The 20,227-nt window shown below is 45.0% G+C and overlaps 2 protein-coding genes across 2 annotated transcripts in view; one reads left to right on the top strand and one right to left on the bottom strand.

The window, feature by feature from the left end:
- Positions 1-3,170: 3,170 nt before the first annotated feature.
- The window catches only part of LOC101744279 (uncharacterized), a 45,132-nt gene continuing 28,075 nt past the window's right edge, over positions 3,171-20,227 (top strand). Inside the window, exon 1 of the mRNA XM_012693633.4 lies at positions 3,171-3,207. The gene's annotated coding sequence lies outside the window, so the exon portion shown is untranslated. The remainder of the gene's footprint in view (positions 3,208-20,227) is intronic.
- Positions 5,807-13,612, bottom strand: LOC134199700 (uncharacterized protein DKFZp434B061-like). The gene is made up of 4 exons (XM_062671175.1): positions 12,843-13,612; positions 12,410-12,788; positions 11,720-12,226; positions 5,807-5,845 (listed from the first exon to the last, which is right to left on the bottom strand). Exons 1-4 carry the CDS (start codon positions 13,610-13,612, stop codon positions 5,807-5,809), a joined length of 1,695 nt encoding a protein of 564 aa, XP_062527159.1.

Genomic DNA, 20,227 nt, shown 5'->3' with positions numbered 1-20,227 from the left:
TTTTTGTAAAGGGGACTATGCTTTAGATTTTTATTAATAAACGCAGCGCAATCATACCTACCTGACACCATTTTCGGTTCCTTTAACTCTTGCTTAAAGCTGGTCTTTAATGAAAGAACCCGTCGCTTGCGACGAAAGGCTCGACGAGTAAATTAACCCTCAGACACAGCCCACTGAGTTTCTCGCCGGATCTTCTCAGTGGGTCGCCTTTCCGATCCGATGGTAGATTCTGCGAAGCACGGCTCTTGCTAGGGTTCGTGTTAGCAGCTTCGTCAGGTTTGAGCTCCGTGAGCTTACCTACTAGTTAAGGTTCCGCTGATATAGCCTCTCAAGGCTATCAGCTTAGCTAGAAAAAAAAAAGTTGTCGATAGCTATGGGCTCCGACAACCGCTTAACTTATTCCGATACGTAAGTGTCATAAGGTAACGTATGAACGCTACTTCGACAAAGCGGCGCGACACGATAACACTCTTATCGTGACCGCCGCTAATTACTTAACCGACCCAGGCGACGGAGCAAATTTGCTGTCGTGCGAAACATGTCTTGGTCGGGCCAATAAAAATTAAAAATTCAATTATGAATTTAATAGTACGCACATATTGGGCAATAATGAAAATCACAAATCGCTGCTTAAAATACGTAAAAAATACGTAAGCCAAGTTAAACAGCTTCGCCATCAAAAGTATCGAACTATCTAAAATTATAAATTGCTGGCAAAAACGCTCTATAGATTTAAGCCGCAAAGCATCCGTTCGTTCCAGTACCTAATATCATGATTTTACGATATTCAAAAGTTATTTTCATTTCATTTCAAAAGAATTTATTGTATATGAGCATTCTATTCAAAGAAACATATTCTATCAGTGACCATAAAGGATTTTATACTTAATCCCTCTAGATTAATCTCCTGTGAGCTGCAAAGATGGTTGATACTATTGTAGCTAGTGATTTCATATCAAAGATATCAAAGATTTGAAAGCACAGAGTACAATAGTATCGGTAGGATTCTACCGCTTTTTCAGCTACAAAAACTGCATGCTGTTCTCGAGTAGTTTTAGGGTTGGTAAAGAACAATTTTATATTACACTTAGTTCGTTTAGCTAAAACTAGACGATGACCGAGCTTTGCTCCGTATTTTTTTTTATATTTTATATGAAAAAGACACAAATAATATAAATAAACAATTCATTTTCTTGGTCTAACCTTAAACCAAAGTTAACCAAACACTCATTGGCTTCGGGTGGCTTAACAACGCCATCTGCTGAAATAGCTTAATAGTATTATTATTCACCAATAGATGTCGGGAAGAGTCAATCAATAAAGTTGAAAATTGAAAACACGATTAAAACAACATTTTCTGAAAATAATTCGTAGCTAGATTGATTTATCGCCCCCGAAATCCCCTGTATACTAAATTTTATGAAAATCGTTGTAGCCGTTTCCGAGATTCAGATTATATATATATATATATATTAATATACAAGAATTGCTCGTTTAAAGGTATAAAATATTTGAAATCGTTTAATTAGCTCAGATACACTCGTTTGATTATCTCGTAACATGTCCGAATTAAAAAAAATACCGAATATGCAGAAGAAGTTAAAGTTAAAGTGTCAGAAACCGGAATCCAAATTACTAATACAAAGACCTTATCACGAAAACCAAAGTGTTCTTGACACGTCCATATCTGTAGACTATCTCACGGCTCAACTGGTTTTAAGTGGTTATAAGAACACAATGTCATCAGAAAGTGGTTGCCCCGACTCATCTTGAGCCATGAGGCCGAAGATTCCATTACAACGGCTATTATAAACGCTATCATAATTTTAAAGCAAGAATTGCGTGACTCTTTTGCTACCGAAATCTGATACTTAGGTATGCAGGTTCGCTATTACCACGAGTACACCTACCTACATTCTTGATTTTTCTGTGTTGATTTTTAATACACAATGCTATACCTTCATCGCATGGGAATCGCTCGTGAACGCAAAATAGGTACGTATTTCCTTTGAAAAATTGATATTTACCTGCGGGAGCTGAACAGCGACCTAGTCGAATCGTTCGATACGAGTAAACCAGGCCTGTACTAGGACACTAGGCTTGTCCTTTAGCCCACAGCGACTTAAATCAGAAGTGCTACTGAAGTGAGTCTCTTTTGAAAGCTTAACTGTTTTAAGTCAATTGAAACCTTAAAGTATCAAGTTGTTCTGAAGACTTAAGATGACTACGAGTCGTCTCCTTGTAAGTATCGCACAATCCGCTGGCTACAACAATTCATATTCCAATTATTGGCATCACCACCATTTTTATTATTAAGCTAGAGGGACGAGCTCATGGTCTACATGGTCTTAAGTGGTCACTGAAGCCTATAGACATCAATAACATAAATGACTACATCACGGCGGAAATAGGCAGGTTGGAGATACCATGGGTATGCGAGCTCACAAGACGACGTACCACCTGTAATTACGCAAATTATAATTTTTGCGGTTTTGTTTTTTATTACGTGATGTTATTCGTTCATCGTGGAATTCATTCGTAAACAATTGTTAAGTATGTTTTTCAATCAGAAAGCTTGGTACCTGCCCCCGGGATTCCGGAACCGGCACGATCGCATCGTTAGATACGAATGCACCGAGCGTCCTATCCTTCAAGCCACGACGACTTCAAAGCTACCTACCCGTCTTTGATTTCGAGAATGCGATGCTTACATACCAGATGTAAATGTGGATTTATATCGATAAATCATAATAAGCTTAGACTACCGAAGACAGCTATTTCATAAACTAGCTTAAGGTAATAAAAAATAGAAATTACGTAACCCTGTGTTTATTTCTAAAATATAATAGCAAATAATAACCTTTTGTAGCACAAATTGCCCGTACATAGCAGCGCATATACTGTCTACTTTAGAACACACATTTATAAAAAACATAATTGAAACAAAACTTTATGCTTGACTTATTATTATATAATTTTATATTTTTGAAACATTCACGCTCTATATAGCCTTCCCTCTTACACAATTTTTTATCAGATTTCAAATCTTTTCCTCGTCTTTTTCCTCTACAAATATTGAAAAAGCCATTCGTAACCAAATTAGGTTTCCTAAAAATCAGATACATATTTATTAGTTTCTTTCAAGTGAATTTTTGAAACTTCAACAGACGCGTACTGAAATTTAAATACGAAGTACTTGACGGGAGGGTAAGACATTTAGTTTTAAAGAAAATTTATTTATTTCATAAATCGGTCAACCGATGTGGTTTGTAATTAACTAACGTACTACTTTAAGAACTCAAATGTTAGTGAACAGTGAACAACTCAAATGGCTGACAAATTTATAATAGCCTCTAACTGAACAGCAATTTTGTGGTGTATTTTTTAATAACACGTCTCCGTTAAAAGTCACCGCCGGCCAATTGCTGCCTAAAAAGTATATGTCATGGGTTTTGGGAAACATAGTGTAAAATTCATTCCAAAGCAACTTGTGGCAGAAAATATTTCTTAAATGCACACTTTTTTTGTTTGTAACACAAAAAATAAGCGAAATAAATAGCATTCAAAAAGGACATCTTTGGTTGAGGTGGAACGTCATATAGGCAACAGCCTGCCACTTTTTCACTGTCCATAATCGACAGTGACAAATTATTAATTAGATATTATTATTACTGCACATTGAAGGTAAGACGTATAATATTTTTCGGATATTAATTTGTAGTCGTGATGCAACCAGCGAGCTTAATGCGACCTTCTGGGGCCCAGTAATGAATATTTCTTATTCTATAACCAGAATTCATGATTGCGGCAAAAACGAACAGAACGGTAGCCCATTTCACGCAGACACGTGTCACCGGCAACCAATAATTACGCAAATATTAATCTCGTGTGTGCGAATTTATTACACGTTATTTTTCAATGTTGAACTCGATCGTCAATATATTTTCAATAACTTGATTATCTACAAGTATATAAACAAAGGATTTGTATTTGTATTATTGTAATTTGTATTTTATATCAACACAAATATTTGTTATATTTTCTTGTAATATAATACTAAAACTGAGTTGAGCTATATAGAAAATCGAACTGCTGTGATAGCATTATATAAAGTAGATATAGAGCTAAATACTATTTTCGAAACTCAGCATCCGCTTGGTGTTTACTTACCTGTTGATATGAAATGAAACGTTGACATAAAAGGTCTAGCCTCAGGTAGTGTCCGTGCGAAAAAGGCAACGCCTTTCCGAGAAGAAAGAACCCGAAGAAATGCTGACCGAAAGCAAATTAATGTATCTAAGAGAATTAATATAGTACACAGAGCCATTTCACATGTTTTAAAAGATGACTTAGAACTTGCCTACCTATCCTATTATTTAAAAATATGATTAAGGCGATAATAAAAGCAAAGCATATTTGAGGCGGTACGCAAAGGTCAGAAAAAGCTTACTGGTCACAAAATTATTATTATTATTAAGACTTTATAATTTATTGGTCAGTATTCAATATATGCTCCTCAATTTATAAGAAGCAATGTGTGAATTGTCCGGCTTCAGTATTAGTTTGGGGTGGGGTGCTTACTATTGAAGAGAGACTGAGCCTTTAGAAAAATATATTAACAAAAATGTATGGCTAAGTCCCTGGCATTGCTGACTTCTTTGAGCGACGGTGACCACTCATTACCGTGTGGACCGTATGCTTACCAAAGCAATCAAAAACAGAAAGAAATTAAACATTTTACGGAAACATAATCTTCAGTTTTTTTAAAAATAAGTCTAAATTGACATTAATTAATTTTCATAGACTATTCTCGTTTTTGCTGACGCAGACTCTTGTGACGATTAATTTAATACCTTCAACCTTGTCTATTTTTGCCCCACAGTTGAAATATAATTAATGTATATTTGGATGCATATCGGAGTAATAATTAAGCGCGCGTGTAACATTTAAATAGTGCATGTCAAGGTTGCAGGCTATGAAGCCTAGGCTTTTTCATTGATAGTAATAAAAAGGCTGATCTTGTGATGATAAAGTAATTATATAAATACAATCAAAAATTAATTTCCATGATTATATTTTCTTGTAGAAAATCAATTACTAATTTTATTGCTTAGATAGACTAGCTCACAGCCCATCTGGTGTTAAGTGGTTACTGAAGCCCAGAAACATCTACGACGTAAATGCACCACCCACCTTGAGATATAAGTTCTAAGGTCTCAAGTATAGTTACAACGACTGCCACACACTTCAAACCGAAACCCATTACTATATCACGGCCGAAATAGGCAGGGTGGTGGCACCTACCCGTGCGTACTCACAAGAGGTCCTACCACCAGTAAACTACTTTATATCAACAGTATATCAATAACCAACGGTATTGAACTTTGGGCTTACATTCGTGTGTATGCTTGAACTAGCTTTCGGATTCAATCAAGGAGAGTAAATTTAATATTTCGTATTATTTCAAAACAGTGGTCATAAAAAGAGTGTCTCGGTTTTTTTACACTCAATTTCAATTTCATTTTCTCACACTTAACTCACTTTCACGCTCAATTTTCAATTATAATAATTAAAATGCAAGAAAAAACAGTCAAGATTCATTCTTAGAACGTCTTTGAATTTCAACACAGTTGGAGGTATTTTTAACTAAAGCTTTATCTCTGCTGAATCCGCGACTTTATTATAGAGGCAAACTTATCTTGTATTTCCGGCTACCACGTTTTCTACGCTTTCTAGACTGCCAAGATAAAATCTAGATTCGTACTACAAACAACCATATCTAGATTTATACAAGAGAACTTGTAACTTATTCTTTTTCCAACAAAGGAGTCTTGACTGCTTTCGCCTGAAATGACATGTATTTTACTGTCGATATACTTTTCTTGCCTAAATAATATTATTTGTTTTCTTTGAATGGTTGCTTTGAAGAAACGTCCTAATATACTTTTGTGTTCTTATTGACGATTTTTTTTATTATTTAGTTGGGCGGACGAGCTCACAGCCCAGCCGGTGCTAAGTGGTTACTGGAGCGCATAGACCTTTACAACGTAAATGCGCCACCCACCTTGAAATATAAGTTCTAAGGTCTCAGTATAGTTACAACGTCTGTCCCACCCTTGAAGCCGAAACGCATTACTGCTTCACGGCAGAAATAGGCGGGGCGGTGGTACCTACCCGTGCGGACTCACAAAAGGTCCTACCACCAGTATAGGTAGGTGGCGCATTTACTTTGTAGATGTTTATGGGCTCCAGTAACCACTTAACACCAGGTGGGCTATGAGCTCGTCCGCCTAACTAAGCAATAAATAAAAAAAACAATAATAATAAAAAATAATGAATTAATGTAATAAGTTTTTGAAAACTATATTATACACAATATTACAATGTAATTTACTACTAACGGTGTAACTGTACTCTAGCTCCAATTCCAATATTTTTGACGACCATAGATGTATGAGCCTTTGTGTTGTAATGGAGAACCTTTACCTTTCTTTAACTTTTACGATTGTGGCCGCTTTTCCTCAACTTCATCGTTCAGTCTGGCAAATGGTCGGACATACAACGTTATATTATTATGTTCGTTTATATTAATCGTTTGGTTTGAAAGTGCAATATACCTTTATAATCCCTTCGAGATGACTGCACTTTTTTTTTGGTAAATCTCAGTTTATTGAGTCGCCAGAGCTGGTTGCATCTTGCACAGGTTACCTACCACGCCCAACGTTGCCACTGTGCAAAGACGTAAATTATAATTAAAATATTTTGTGTTGGTAATTACTTATGATGGTATGTATTTTTAAGCCCGTATGTGTAGCCACCCGATTTCCTGCGTTAGTAGAAAAATATTATCACAATGTCCTACATATACCTATGTTGACAACATTGTTATAAGCTAGCCAATGTCCCTCATTATATTCATTGTCTTTTGTGAAAAATAATTGGCATTCACGATGTAGTCCTTAGATTTTATAGGCAGACATAACCGCTGGAGAAAATATTGTTCTAGAAACGTCGACCTATAAAAAGTAATAACTTCGTTGCACCTCGTGCTCCTCGCGTTTCTGCACTAGATTTCATCCAATTTATTTTATGTATACAACAATGTAAGGAATGTATTTTCTACTGATTTGAAGGAGCATTTTACGTACTATCTCGTAAGACTTTTCACGTGAGAGAATATTATATAAAATTGACAATTTTCCGTTTAATTAATAAAAGTACCTCAGTTATATTATTTAGAACAGATGTCTTTAAATAACGAGTAAACTATTAACAAAGCTTTTACTTTTACTGACGCAACGTATTCTGTAACTATTTTTATAATACCATCCAATCAATATTAAAAAAACATAATGGTTTGAATTCCGATAAAGGTTTGTGTAGTTGTCAGTGGCACTCCAATCGGGAATTATAATACTATCGAGATAAAGTGTTAGCACATAGTGTGGTTTGGCAATAATTAAGTAACTTTAAAAATCACTTTAAAATTTAAAAAAAATTAAAATCTGCGAACTCAGTTTCTTCACAACCTATCTACACCATAACTGAATATCCTTGAAAACAAATTACAGTTCATGGAGAATTGCTGTATTGCTTGTATTTGCTTGGAAAGTTTCTTAAGAGATGGTTAACAATTCAAACATATGCGAATAAATTGTGTATAATTTTACTGAATACCTAACTAAAACGATGCTTCTTTAAAATAATTTCAGAGTACAATAACGGTACAATACAGAATTAATTAAACAAAAAATTTTAACTTATAAATAAATAGGTAAGCTTGGTTAACGCATTTCAAAATATAAGTAATAAAAACGAACATTTCATAAATGTTTTATTACCACAGTCAAATGAATACTCCTGCACATTCGAATCACTATGATATAGATATTTTCCGATCACAATTTTACGCAACCTACCTATTTATAGCAGCGTCTATTTGGTATAGTACAGACTCGAATGGTGAATTTCTTCTTCTTCTTCGGGGTCGTCGTACTCCCTTACGGGGGCACGGAGCGGGCCTCGGGGTAAACCCCACTACCCGGGCAGACGCTCCCTGCCACATAGGGCAGGGGTGAAATGGATGCAGGACTGGATTGGGGGGGGCTGTTCGCAGCGTGCCTCGGCACACTCACATCGACAAAAATACATACATATATTTAATACGACGGGCTTGATGATGCAGGAGGAGTGGTGCCCGCGGACGACGCACCCCGGCGCCGGCTGCTGTCCTCTGCTTCCTAATGCTAGAATTTTTTTTTTTTTTTTTTTTTTTTTTTTTTTTTTTTTTTTTTTTTTTTTTTTTTTTTTTTTTTTTCCTTACAACTAACTACACAACTAACTAAACTAACTAAAAACTAACTACTCTACTATATACATAAGCCAGGACAACAGTCAGCAACCGTGGGGCCCGCCACCGGCCCCATGTCGCGGCCCCACCTCTACAAGCCAGAGGGGGAGCCGCGGCACTGGTTTGGCGCTCACCCGCTAGGGGCTCCCCAGAAGGGGAAGACCGTCGCGGGGAGGGACCGATGTTAAACACTCCCCAGACGGGGGAGTGGTCCACCCAACGGGGGTGGGAAATGGGTCCCCATAAGGGGGCACCCCAACGATGTGGGGGGACATGACGAGTGTGGACAGCTCAGTCCCATGGGGGCACTCATTATGAGCACTCCCATATCACTCCGATTAAGCCGACTATCTTACCATAGCCGGGGGTTCCAGTAGCTCCCTTGGTAGCGCCCAACCATCAGGTGGTCTGGCGTGCAAGGGAGCTATATTGTGGAGGTGCTCGTGGGGTCCACCGTCAGCCCGCTCGTAAAGATTACGAGCTAGCCTCCGGATGAACTCCTCGAGCGACTCCACATCCAGATCCCGGGCGATTACGTCATTTCTGACGTAACGCCCTGCTCCGACTATCGTGCGAAGAGCCAGATTTTGCTGGACCTGTAACCTCGCCCGCATACCCTGCGGGATGAGGTGATACCAGGCCTCAGCTGCGTACGTGATACGGGAACGGACATACGTCTTATAAATGCCGAGCTTAGTCCTGACCGGCAACCTAGAGGCCAACACCGGCCGGAGGAGGAATCTCGCACAGCGAGCGGCCGCCAACGCCTTATTGGCGTGGGCGGTCATCCTCAAACTCCGGTCGATATCGACCCCCAAGTACCGGACGCTGGATCTAAACTCGACATTAGCGCCACGGAGACTGAGCTGTCCCGGGACGACTGTTGTGCGGACCGGACCGAAGAGGATAGCCGCAGTCTTCCCCACGTTGACCGCGACCCTCCATCGGTCCAGCCACTGGGGCAGTAAGTCCAAAAGCCTCTGCATCCTCAGAATGGCCGCAGAGGGGACGTTGGATGACGAGAAGTAGGCGCTGTCGTCGGCAAACAGCGCCAACTTCACGTCTACTTCCCACGCTTGGAGGTTACCCTCGAGCGTGGGAATGTCGTTGGTGTAGAGAGCGTAGAGGAATGGAGCCAGGACGCTTCCCTGGGGAACTCCGGCCGAGACTGGGCGCACCGACGACTTGGCGCCCTCGACCGCGACAAAGAAGGATCTTCCCTCCAGGTACGACCCCAGCAGTCGCACGTAGGCGTGCTGGAGGTCCGTGTTCTGCACCAACTTGTGGATCAGTCCCGCATGCCAGACACGGTCGAAGGCCTTCTCGATATCGAGAAAGACTGCGGCCGTGTACTGGCGCGCGTTGGACCGATCCGCCAAGTGATGCATGACGCGGACCAATTGCAGCGTTGTCGAGTGACCGCTGCGAAACCCGAACTGCTCGGGTCTGGGAAGGATGTGCGGCGACACCCTTCTCAGCAGCAGCCTCTCGAACAACTTGCCCACATGCGACAGCAAGGTGATCGGACGGTAACTGGAGGGATTTCTCCTATCCTTGCCGGGTTTGGGCAAGGCGATAACCTTGCCCAATTTCCAAATTCCCGGGAAGTGTCCTGTGGACAGAATGGAATTGAACAGCCGTGTCATATATGACACGACCGTTTCAGGGAAATGGAAGAATGCGAGGGAGGGAATACCGTCCTCACCCGGCGCCTTGCGCCTCTTCATCCGCTTGATGGAGAGGCGCAATTCACTGGGAGTGATGAAAACATCATCTCCCAACGGTGGCACCGGGGAGGAGAGTAGGTTCGCTACGCTCTCTTCCACCGATTGGTGGAATGCGGCCTCTGAGGGTGCAGAGTCATTCGGAACGAACTGCCGCTCCAGCATTGCGGCCAGGACATCGGCGCGGGCCTGAGCCGAGAAGCATCGGTTGCCCCTCTCGTCCACGAGTGGACAAGTCGGGGCAGGCCGATTTGAGAGCTGGCGGCAAAGTCGGTGGAGGGACACGGAAGAGGGGTCCTCACGGGCCTCCTCAATCCGTTCCTCCCACACATAGCCCCGAAAGGAGCTAATCTTCGCCGCCAACTCCGCTTCCAACTCATTAAGCTCACGCTTGATCCTGGGACAACGAGTTGTCGCCCAGAGCCTCCTCAGGCCCCTCTTCCGGCGAATGATCGCCTTCAGATGGGCCGGGAGTCTACCTCTGGGCCCGCCGCTGGGCACAAGAGTCGTCGCCTGGTCAATCGCTCCCCTGATGGAGTCGACAAGGCGGACTGCCGCGTCGTCGACCCCCTCAGGGTTGTTGGGGTCCTGAATTACGGGAAGGTCGACTAGTCGTCTCTTAAAGAGCTCCCAGTCGACCTTCGGTCGTAGGGGCGAAGTCGCAACCCGGGTGAGCCCCATTCCCAGTGTCACCAGGACAGGGAGATGTGGGGTACCCAGGTCGTACAGTGCCTCGATCGTTACGGGGCACCGTAGCCCCTTATGAACACACACGTCCAGCACATCGGGCTGGTATCGCGCGGCGGTCGGGACGTGCGTGGGTTCATCAGGGCCGACCACAGAGTAGTCGCCCCTATCGGCATCTTCTAACAGCCGCCTGCCCACTGCTGTGTTAAGTCGGGAACCCCACGCGACGTGCTTCGCGTTGAGGTCCCCGACCAGCAGAGCTGGGCGGCTGTCGTAATTCAGGGCCCGTCTTATATCCTCAGGGTGGAATTCAGGCCCCGGGGGTCTATACGCGGCATAAATCCGCATATCTCCCCCCGAGGTGTGTACCCTCACACCGACTGACCTTGTCGATGAGAAGGACAGCAAATCCAACTGATCATGCACCACGTCCCGCCTGACAAGGGCCGCAGTGCCCCTGAACGGCCGCCCGGCAGGGGTAAGCTCGTCACGTCGGTACATGAAATAGTTGGGAATCCTGAACACATCCTGAGGTTTTAACAAGGTCTCGCCCAGGAGCAGAACCTCAGGGTTGTACTCCCGGGCGAGAACAAGCAGGTCGTTCTTTCGGGACTTTATCCCGTCGGGGTTCCAATAAATGATGCGCAGCTCCTGGCTAGCCATTGAACTGCGCAATCATTCGGTAGAACCCCGACAGGAGCGCCCCGAAGGGACTGGCTCCCGAGGCGATCTCACGGATTACTCCGGAGATCACCTCGGACAATTTTTCCCACAGTGTGAGCAGCCATGCAGCAAAGCCGGCAGGCTGAGAGGCCTGTCGACCGCTGCGGCGCTCGCGCTGAGGGCGGGGGGGGAGGGGGGGCTGAGATGTGCCCGAGATGGCTGGTTGGGCCTGGGGCAATGGGGTCGTTTCCGGTTGCAAGATCGGTTGCGAGGTTGGGTCGATTGGGAGGTTTACGTCCACCTCCATTGTTGTCGAGATCGCGGGAGCCGGTGCAGCAGGAGCACTCACCACTGCATCCCGTTGAGCTTTCTTTTTTTGTTTTTTTTTTATTTTTTTAAGCCGATTTTTATTGGTTTTCGGGCCTGGTACTTGTAGGGCTTGTGTTCCAGCACGGGCTGGGGCGCTGCTTGTCAAGTGGGGCGGTCTTATTGCAGCTTGTGGACCACGGGGGGTAGGAACAGGTTTACCCCGCCGCGGAGCGTTGGCCTCTGCCATCAGCGTTGCCGCTGATGGATTGGCCTCCACTGACACGGCAGGGGGGATGGGTGAGGACAGGGGAGGGGGCTGGGGCTGGGAGGATTTCCCTTTCCCTTTCCCCTTTCCCTTCGGAATGGGAGCTACAGAAGGAAGAGCTGTGTTCCCGGGTCGAGGCACCGTTGGCGCAGGAGGAGGGACGGTTACTCCCATCATCCTGGCCTTCTTGCGGTAGACCGGACACCGCCTATCAACGGCGGCGTGGTCCTTCCCGCAATTGGCGCAGGAGAATGGGCCGTCCCTCGGCCTCGGGCAGTCCGCTACGACGTGCTCCCCGGCACATCGAACGCAGCGGACCGCTCGGTGACAATTATTGGAGGCGTGCCCGAAGGCCTGGCAGCGATGACACTGCGCAGGCCCGCGGGTTGGTCGCCATCCCTCAATCGTCACCCCCGGCAAGTACAGCAGTTCATTGACTGCGTACAGGCGGGCGAGGTCGTCCTTCGAGAGGTGGTCCAAGGCTACGTGAAACACGCAGCCCGGGCGCCCTCTCTGGGACCTGATGCACCTGGCGTGACGAGCCGGAAACCCCAGCTCCTTCAGGGCATTGGTTACTTCTGCCGCGTCAGTATCGGCAGGGAGGCCCCGGACAGCCACCTTAGTCGGAATCTCCCCTGTCAGGGCATAGCAGTACCATTTTATGGTACCATCCCTGGCAGAGGCCTCCGACAGGTAGGCCTGGACCGCCCTGTATTCCTCTACCGACGTCGGCAGGAATCTAAAGCCGGCGCCGAAGGGTCGCACCGAGGGGGCGCGACCGAGGCGCTCCCTAATGGCCGCCATGTGGCGGGACCAATTAGGGAGGGCCTCCACCATTATTGGCGGGTGTCGGCGCAGCTCCTCCTGGGCACGACCCTTCGGCCTCGGGGGAGGGACGTGAGAGGATTGGGATGTCCTCTGGGTGGAAGGAATACTCGGCCTAGCTGCCATGGCAGCATAGGAGGTAGAGGGAATGGGGTTAGGCATAGGGGCGTGACGTGGTCTGGTGGACTCGAGGTCCATGTACCTGGTGGAGTCCAGGTTACCCGCCGTGCCGCTTAGGGCGGGGGCACCTCGGGTAGAGTCCACCGGGATTGGGGATAAAGTTGGGGAAGGAGAGTGAGGAGGGGTTCTCAATTGCCTAGGAGCAATCCCTGTCCTGGCGGGTGCTCTAGGCTTGGGAACGGGTTGGACTGGGATTGGACTCCCAGAGGGGGAAGTGGATCTTGACGAGGAAGGAGTGATAGACTCGGTAGAGGAGTGATCCGTGGACGTGGTCACGCTCTCTTCTCCCTCCGACCTGGAGGAAGGGCCTATACGCGGGCGTTTATCTTGGTCACCCGATGAGCCTCGGTCAGACTCGGACCTGGCCTTCTTCCGCGGCCGAGAGGGTCCGGAGGGATCGGTCGACGAAGGAAAGGTACTTTCCACCGGTCCGATCCTCGGGAACCCCTTGGCCGCAGCCGAAGACCCGGACGAACTATCCAACCGAGGACCCATCGGGGCCATACGAACTGCAGGTGTTGGTGTAGGACGCAATTCGGGCATCGCCTGACGTCCCAATTGGGACGGGCCGGGTGTGCTGATATTAGGGGGTGAATTCCCCCTCGACATGACTTAGCCGACTTAAGTTTGGTCACAGCTAGAGTCGGTACATTTGTACTACTAATTACAGGTTACAGCAGACGGCTGACCCAGCTTTCATGTTGGGAGTACCCAACACAACTATTGTAAAAATAAAAAATGAACTATAACTACTAATTGATAATAATAAACTAATTGGACAATTAAAAAGGAATAATGCAAAAGGAATTAAAATTAATAATTAAGAATTTACTTACAATTAGGCCCGAAGCACACCGCAGGCATCCGCCGTGACCGGTTGGCCAAGTGTACGTAATTAAATAATAAACAGAATAATTAAAATGAAAACAATGAAACAAACTTACCCTCAGGGGGTCCAGCTCGATCGACGTATAATATACTAAATTTAAACTATTGGATGACTACTACTATAAATATAAAACTAGTAATAACATAAGAATCAGAAGAAAGAGCTAGAATTCCACCCCAACTTAAAATAAGATGGGGATAGAATACCAGCACTAAGAATTAATTAAATTAATTAAATTAAATTATATACTACAGCAAATACTAAACCGGCAACGACGGGAAAGCCCGCAATATGTCCCGTGGCAATCAAAAGAGAATGTGAAACTCAAAAGGACAGACAAAAATGCTTAAAATTTAATGACTAAACTAAACTACATAGAAATGATCACTTATGAAAGTGGGACGGCCGCCAATATGCAACCAGACAACATTTAATCTAACACAATTTGAAATTTAAAAAGGAAATAAAAATATTAAGGTTATGAAGGGTATATCTAAATTTACGACTAATTATTTGTACATAAATTGCCGCAGTGGCGCTAGTAGGTAGTTGAGGTAACTACCCTCTGATACTAATTACTAATAATAAATTTAATTAAATTAAAGCTTAGGTTAATTGTATAAGAAAAATAAAGGAATTAAAATTAGAATATAACAATGAATCAATAACTATATAAGAACAATAAACTATTAACCTAAGACGGAACTAACTAAGTACTAGTTTCCCGACGCTGCCGTGATCCACCACCATAAATCGGCTTACGCGGGTTTGGTAACAGCCCCTCCTAACCCCGAAGGGTAGGGGAGGACTGGGAACGGACACAGCTGGCCAGACTCGAAGGCGCTAACGTAACTCGGTTTTTATTCTTAGAATAAAATGAGTACGCAGCTTTTCCAGGCTGAACGACAACTACCCGCAATTAACCAATGTTAGGAAAGAAAGTGTCGAACAACTCACCTGGTCCCGGGTCCTGCGTTACGTTGCTCGGAACGTCTCCGCGCCGACACAACACCGCTAGATTCGCAACACACACGCTTTGGGCACACACTATCCGCACAGCACAACACAGTAGGGGCCTCGTAGCACTGGTGTCCCGGGCGGTGAATTTCTTCGGACACGTTTCGCGACGAGATGGCCGGTCCATAGAACGCCTCGTTGTACAGGGGAGCGTTGATGGTACAAGACCGCACGGGAGGCCACCAATGCGGTGGACCAACCAAATTAAAACTGCAGTGGGAGGTCCCCTAAATGAGTGCAGTAAAATGGCCTCGAGCAGGGAGAGATGGCGCGACATCGTGAGACGCATCAAGTCTGCCCCTTCCAACAATACATAACGATCACGACCACTCTGTCAAGAGTGATACGACTGAGAAGAAGTAGAAGAAAAAACCTATTTTTTCTTTAAATATTTTTATGTATATATTTTTCGAAAAATATATTCTAAATTTTCCGTTACTGTTACAACAATATATGGCCAGATCTCATTATTAATAGTGTTGTTGGCGAATACTCAGAAGGTGCAAGTATGTAAATTAATTCTCTGCGGGTATGTACTATTACTTTCAGACAATTCGTCTGTACTGGTCAAATTCACGCTGGTGGTATGGTGATTGGGCTTTGCAAACCCCACTGAACTTTCTATTTCCTTTACAAATCAGAACAGCCTTTGTACCACTATATTTGAAACTTCTGTGAATCGTGCCAATCTTAATTAACGAAAATTAAATTACACTCCAACTACATTTCATAATTTGACAGTATTATTATTGTGAACTAGTAATGATCATTATTACATCTGGTAACGAAATAAACATTCAGTTGTATTAACACTGCGAAAATTCATTCAAATTCTATTTGTCACTGGTGGTAGGACCTCTTGGGAGTCCGCACGGGTAGGTACCACCACCCCGCCTATTTCCGCCGTGAAGCAGTAATACGTTTCGGTTCGAAGGGTGGGGTAGCCGTTCTAACTATACTGAGACCTTAGAACTTATATCTCGAGGTGGGTGGTGCATTTACGTTGTAGATGTCTATGGGCTCCAGTAACCACTTAACACCAGGTGGGCTGTGAGCTCGTCCATCCATCTAAGCAATAAAAAATAAAAAATAAAAAATCAATATATTTTAACCCCTCACATCGTTTATAAATATGAATAAAGAAAAGAAACAATATGTAAACGATTTTCTACTAGCTAAACAGTGAAAGCAATCACGCCGTTCAATCGCAATTTTCTTTACGTAAGTCAAGACTAAAAGCCGAAGCGCGGCTGAAAATTAGGTTAAGTCAGCTTCTATTAGTTGCACCGAACGTAACTAGCTTGAAATAGGTTTCTGCGGTTTGTTCACTGCTTCCGTAACAAATTTTCTCGTCCTCCCATTTTAATTGATTTATCAAGTTACGTCTTAAAGAAAATGCAAGATTTACATGCATAATAATATTCTTATTTATTTCACTAACAGGACTTATCATTAAAGCATTCATTACAAATTTTAAGTAATAAGAATTTAATTTTTGAGGAAATAAGCTTTGAATGAGAAAGTAAGAAGAAAAAATATTAAACACTTATTTAAAGAGACAAAGGCAGGGTTCACCCATCGATGCCCATATCGTGGTTGGAGGCGTCCGTATCGGGGTCGCGGTACAGTTGAAATACCTAGGCCTCATTCTGTACAGTCGTTGGACCTTCCACGCTCACTTTCAGAATCTGGTCCCTCGTTTGTTGGGGGTGGCCGGCGCGTTAAGCTCCTTCCCTTGGCTCCTTCCCTTGGCCTTATACGGGGCGCCCGTGTTGGGCCAGTTCCTGGCAGTGAGGGTCGCGAAGCTGCTGCAACGGCCGCAACGCACCATCGCGGTCAGGGTCATCCGCGACTATAGCACCATCTCCTTTCGAGGCGGCGTGTATACTGGCTGGGACGCCGTCTTGGGTCCCGGATACGGAGGCGCTCGCCGCTGACTATCAGTGGCAGGCTAACCTTCGTGCCCGGGGCGTGGCACGTCCCGGCCCAGTGTGGTCAGAGCGCGGAGGGCCCCATCTCAATAGTCCGTGCTGGAGTAATGGTCCAGACGCTGGCCGATCCTTCGGCTGGTCGTAGGACCGTCAAGGCGATTCGCCCGCTTCTTGTTAATTGGGTGAATCGTGACAGAGGACGCTTTACTTTCCGGCTCACGCAGGTGCTCACTGGGCATAATTGCTTCGGTGAGTTCCTGCACCGGATCGGAGCCGAGCCGGCGGCAGAGTGCCACCATTGTGGTTGCGACTTGGACACGGCGGAGCACACGCTTGTCGCCTGCCCCGCATGGAAGGGGTGGCGCCGTGTCCTCGTCGCAAAAATAGGAAACGACTTGTCGTTGCCGAGTTTTGTGGCATCGATGCTCGGTGACAACGAGTCGTGGAAGGCGATGCATGACTTCTGCGAGTGCACCATCTCGCAGAAGGAGGCGGCGGGACGCGTGAGAGACGCCCAGGCTCGCCGCCGTCGAGCGGGGGCCAGGGAGGTGGATTTCGCCCAAGCCCTGGCCCTCTTAAGTGTTTCGGGTCTCCCTCACATGTCGGCCTGGGGACCGGCGAAGGGGGCCTACGAAGACGACGAGCAAGCTGCTCTGCACGCGTTTTATGCAAGAGCATCCGGGTGATGGAAGGCCGGCTATCCTCAACCCATGCTGGTTCTGACCCAGCAGGGTATTCCGTAGGATAGACCATTCTAACCGGCACCATCTAGGCGGACTTCGGATAGCCTGCCGACCGAGAGGGCTGGTGGTTGTGGCGCCGACGACCGCCGGTCCGGCGTCCCGAGGGAGAGGGTGATGGGAGAGATGTGCTCCGCACTAAACGCTTCACTTTCCCCCCTTTGCCTTTTCATGAGTTCTGTCTCATGCGAGGTTTAGATGCTGGTTGTTGAACGACAGGAGGTTTTAGTCGGTTCAACTCCGACATGCCCCGCCCTCCATCCCTAGTGGAGGGCGGAAGTCCGGTGATTTCCTCCTGACAAAAAAAAAGAAGGGCTATCTAAATATTTAAAAAGTATAATTCTAGTATACCTTACCTAGAATACCTTTGATTTATTCTTATTTCGCTAAAGTGTTTCAAGTTGCAAATACAAGAATTTTAAAGCATAAGTTTGTTATTTAGCATTCTGTAATTTAATAAAACGCCTTTAACCATCATTCAAATTGAACATCGCAGCTTCATTATCAGGAACTCAAGGAAAAACAGCGTGAGTTCCGAATAATTGGAAAATAATTTCCAATTTTATCCAAGTATTTTTACGGCTGCAATACCAGTAAATCAGCCACCTATATTGAAGTAACATTTAATGGGATTCCTAAATTATATCGGAGGCCAAAAGTATTATATTACGAATTAAACGGTTCCAATAACTTGTAGGTAATTGCTTTGCCTTCTTTTAATTTTGTATGTTGCTCAAATGACTTTTGGTTATTTGTCGAAGTGAAAAGATCCATAATTTATAAATAAGGAGCGACAACGTATTCAATTTTGTATAAAATATGATTCGACATTTTTTTGTTGCTTATGCCTATGAGTGGACGAGCTCACGACCCACCTAGAAGTAATTGAAGTGATACCATCAGCTTTAACAAGCGAGTTCAATGTTTCAGTATCGTATAATCACTGTCCCATCCTCCAAATCGGAATTATTCGCAGCAGAATAAATACTATTTTGGACCTCATTTATTGTTAATGAGGAAAAAAACGCGCGCAGATTTTTAAGATGTTTCTTTGTTCAAACAAACTAAGTCGTCGTGGCCTAAAGGATAAGACGTCCGGTGCATTCGTATCGAGCGATGCACTGGTGTTCGAATCTCGCTGGCGGGTACCAATTTTTCTAATGAAATACGTACTCAATAAATGTTCACGATTGACTTCCACGGTGAAGGAATAACATCGTGCAATAAAAATCAAACCCGCAAAATTATAATTTGCGTAATTACTGGTGGTAGGACCTCTTGTGAGTCCGCACGGGTAGGTACCACCGCCCCGCCTATTTCTGCCGTGAAGCAGTAATGCGTTTCGGTTTGAAGGGTGGGGCAGCCGTTGTGACTATACTGAGACCTTAGAACTATATCTCAAGGTGTGTGGCGCATTTACGTTGTAGATGTCTATGGGCTCCAGTAACCACTTAACACCAGGTGGGCTGTGAGCTCGTCCACACATCTAAGCAATAAAAAAAAAAAAAAAAAAAAAAAATCAAAGCACACTAGAGTACCAGTGGCGTAGCTAGGTAACCAAGGGTCCTGGGGCAAATTAAAAAATGAGGCCCCACTGCTATGTAAACTGATTAGGTTTTATGAAATAAAAATATGAAATATACAAATACTTTAAAAATGGTATGCTATTTAAGCTCTTTTTTGTGCACTGCAGGGCAGGTAATAAAAATATTTACGATAACAACATAAATTACAATTAATACTTGGTGTAGGTTAGGCTAATAAAACGAAACAGAGAAGATTCAAGGGTTTATTATATAAAGATCGGGCCTTTTTTTCTCGGGCTGGGGTCCGAACCTCCTACGAGGTCCCCGCGCCTAGGGGGCGCGCGCGGTATGTGGGACTGGTCCGCGACTGCGAGACCGCGGGCCCAAGGATGTTTTCAGGGCCCTACCCACTAAGCGACTCCCCTGCACTCTTCGCACAAGCGTCCGATCCCCTCCGAGGTCAGAACCCAGATGAGGTAAGGGGGTTACCGTGGTCAACACTACAACCAGACGGCGCCGCGGCGCAGCTCAGCTCAAGGACACCCGGTCGACGTTTCAGAGCCTTCGATTCGCCTCGATGGCTCCGTCTCGGTACGGCAGCCCGTCAGGCCCCCTAGACGGTCCCGCTAGTGTCCCGGAATACCTCGCTGGACCAGAACCAGCCTGCCGGGTCGGGACGCGATACACTCTTTTTTTTTTATTGTTTAGATGTGTGGACGAGCTCACAGCCCACCTGGTGTTAAGTGGTTACTGGAGCCAATAGACATCCACAACGTAAATGCGCCACCCACATTGAGATACAAGTTCTAAGGTCTCAAGTATAATTACAACGGCTGCCCCACCCTTCAAACCGAAACGCATTACTGCTTCACGGCAGAAATAGGCAGGGTGGGGGTACCCACCCGCGCGGACTCACAAGAGGTCCTACCACCAGTCGGTGTATCGTATCTCCTTGGCAGCGCGCTAAAGTGCTGGTAGCGCACCGCGCGGCTTCTACGAGCTTACTTACTCCTGATACAGTATTAATTTTTTAACCGTTCTCGAAAAATAAATCTTAACTCGAATTCAGAATAAAACGCACATATCACTATGCGTCAAATTGACAACACTGGCAACCTACA

This window comes from Bombyx mori, chromosome 1, assembly GCF_030269925.1.
Source record: "Bombyx mori chromosome 1, ASM3026992v2".
NCBI lineage: Eukaryota > Metazoa > Arthropoda > Insecta > Lepidoptera > Bombycidae > Bombyx > Bombyx mori.
Note: the sequence above shows the minus strand (reverse complement) of the source record. Positions and strands in the feature narration are given on the sequence as shown.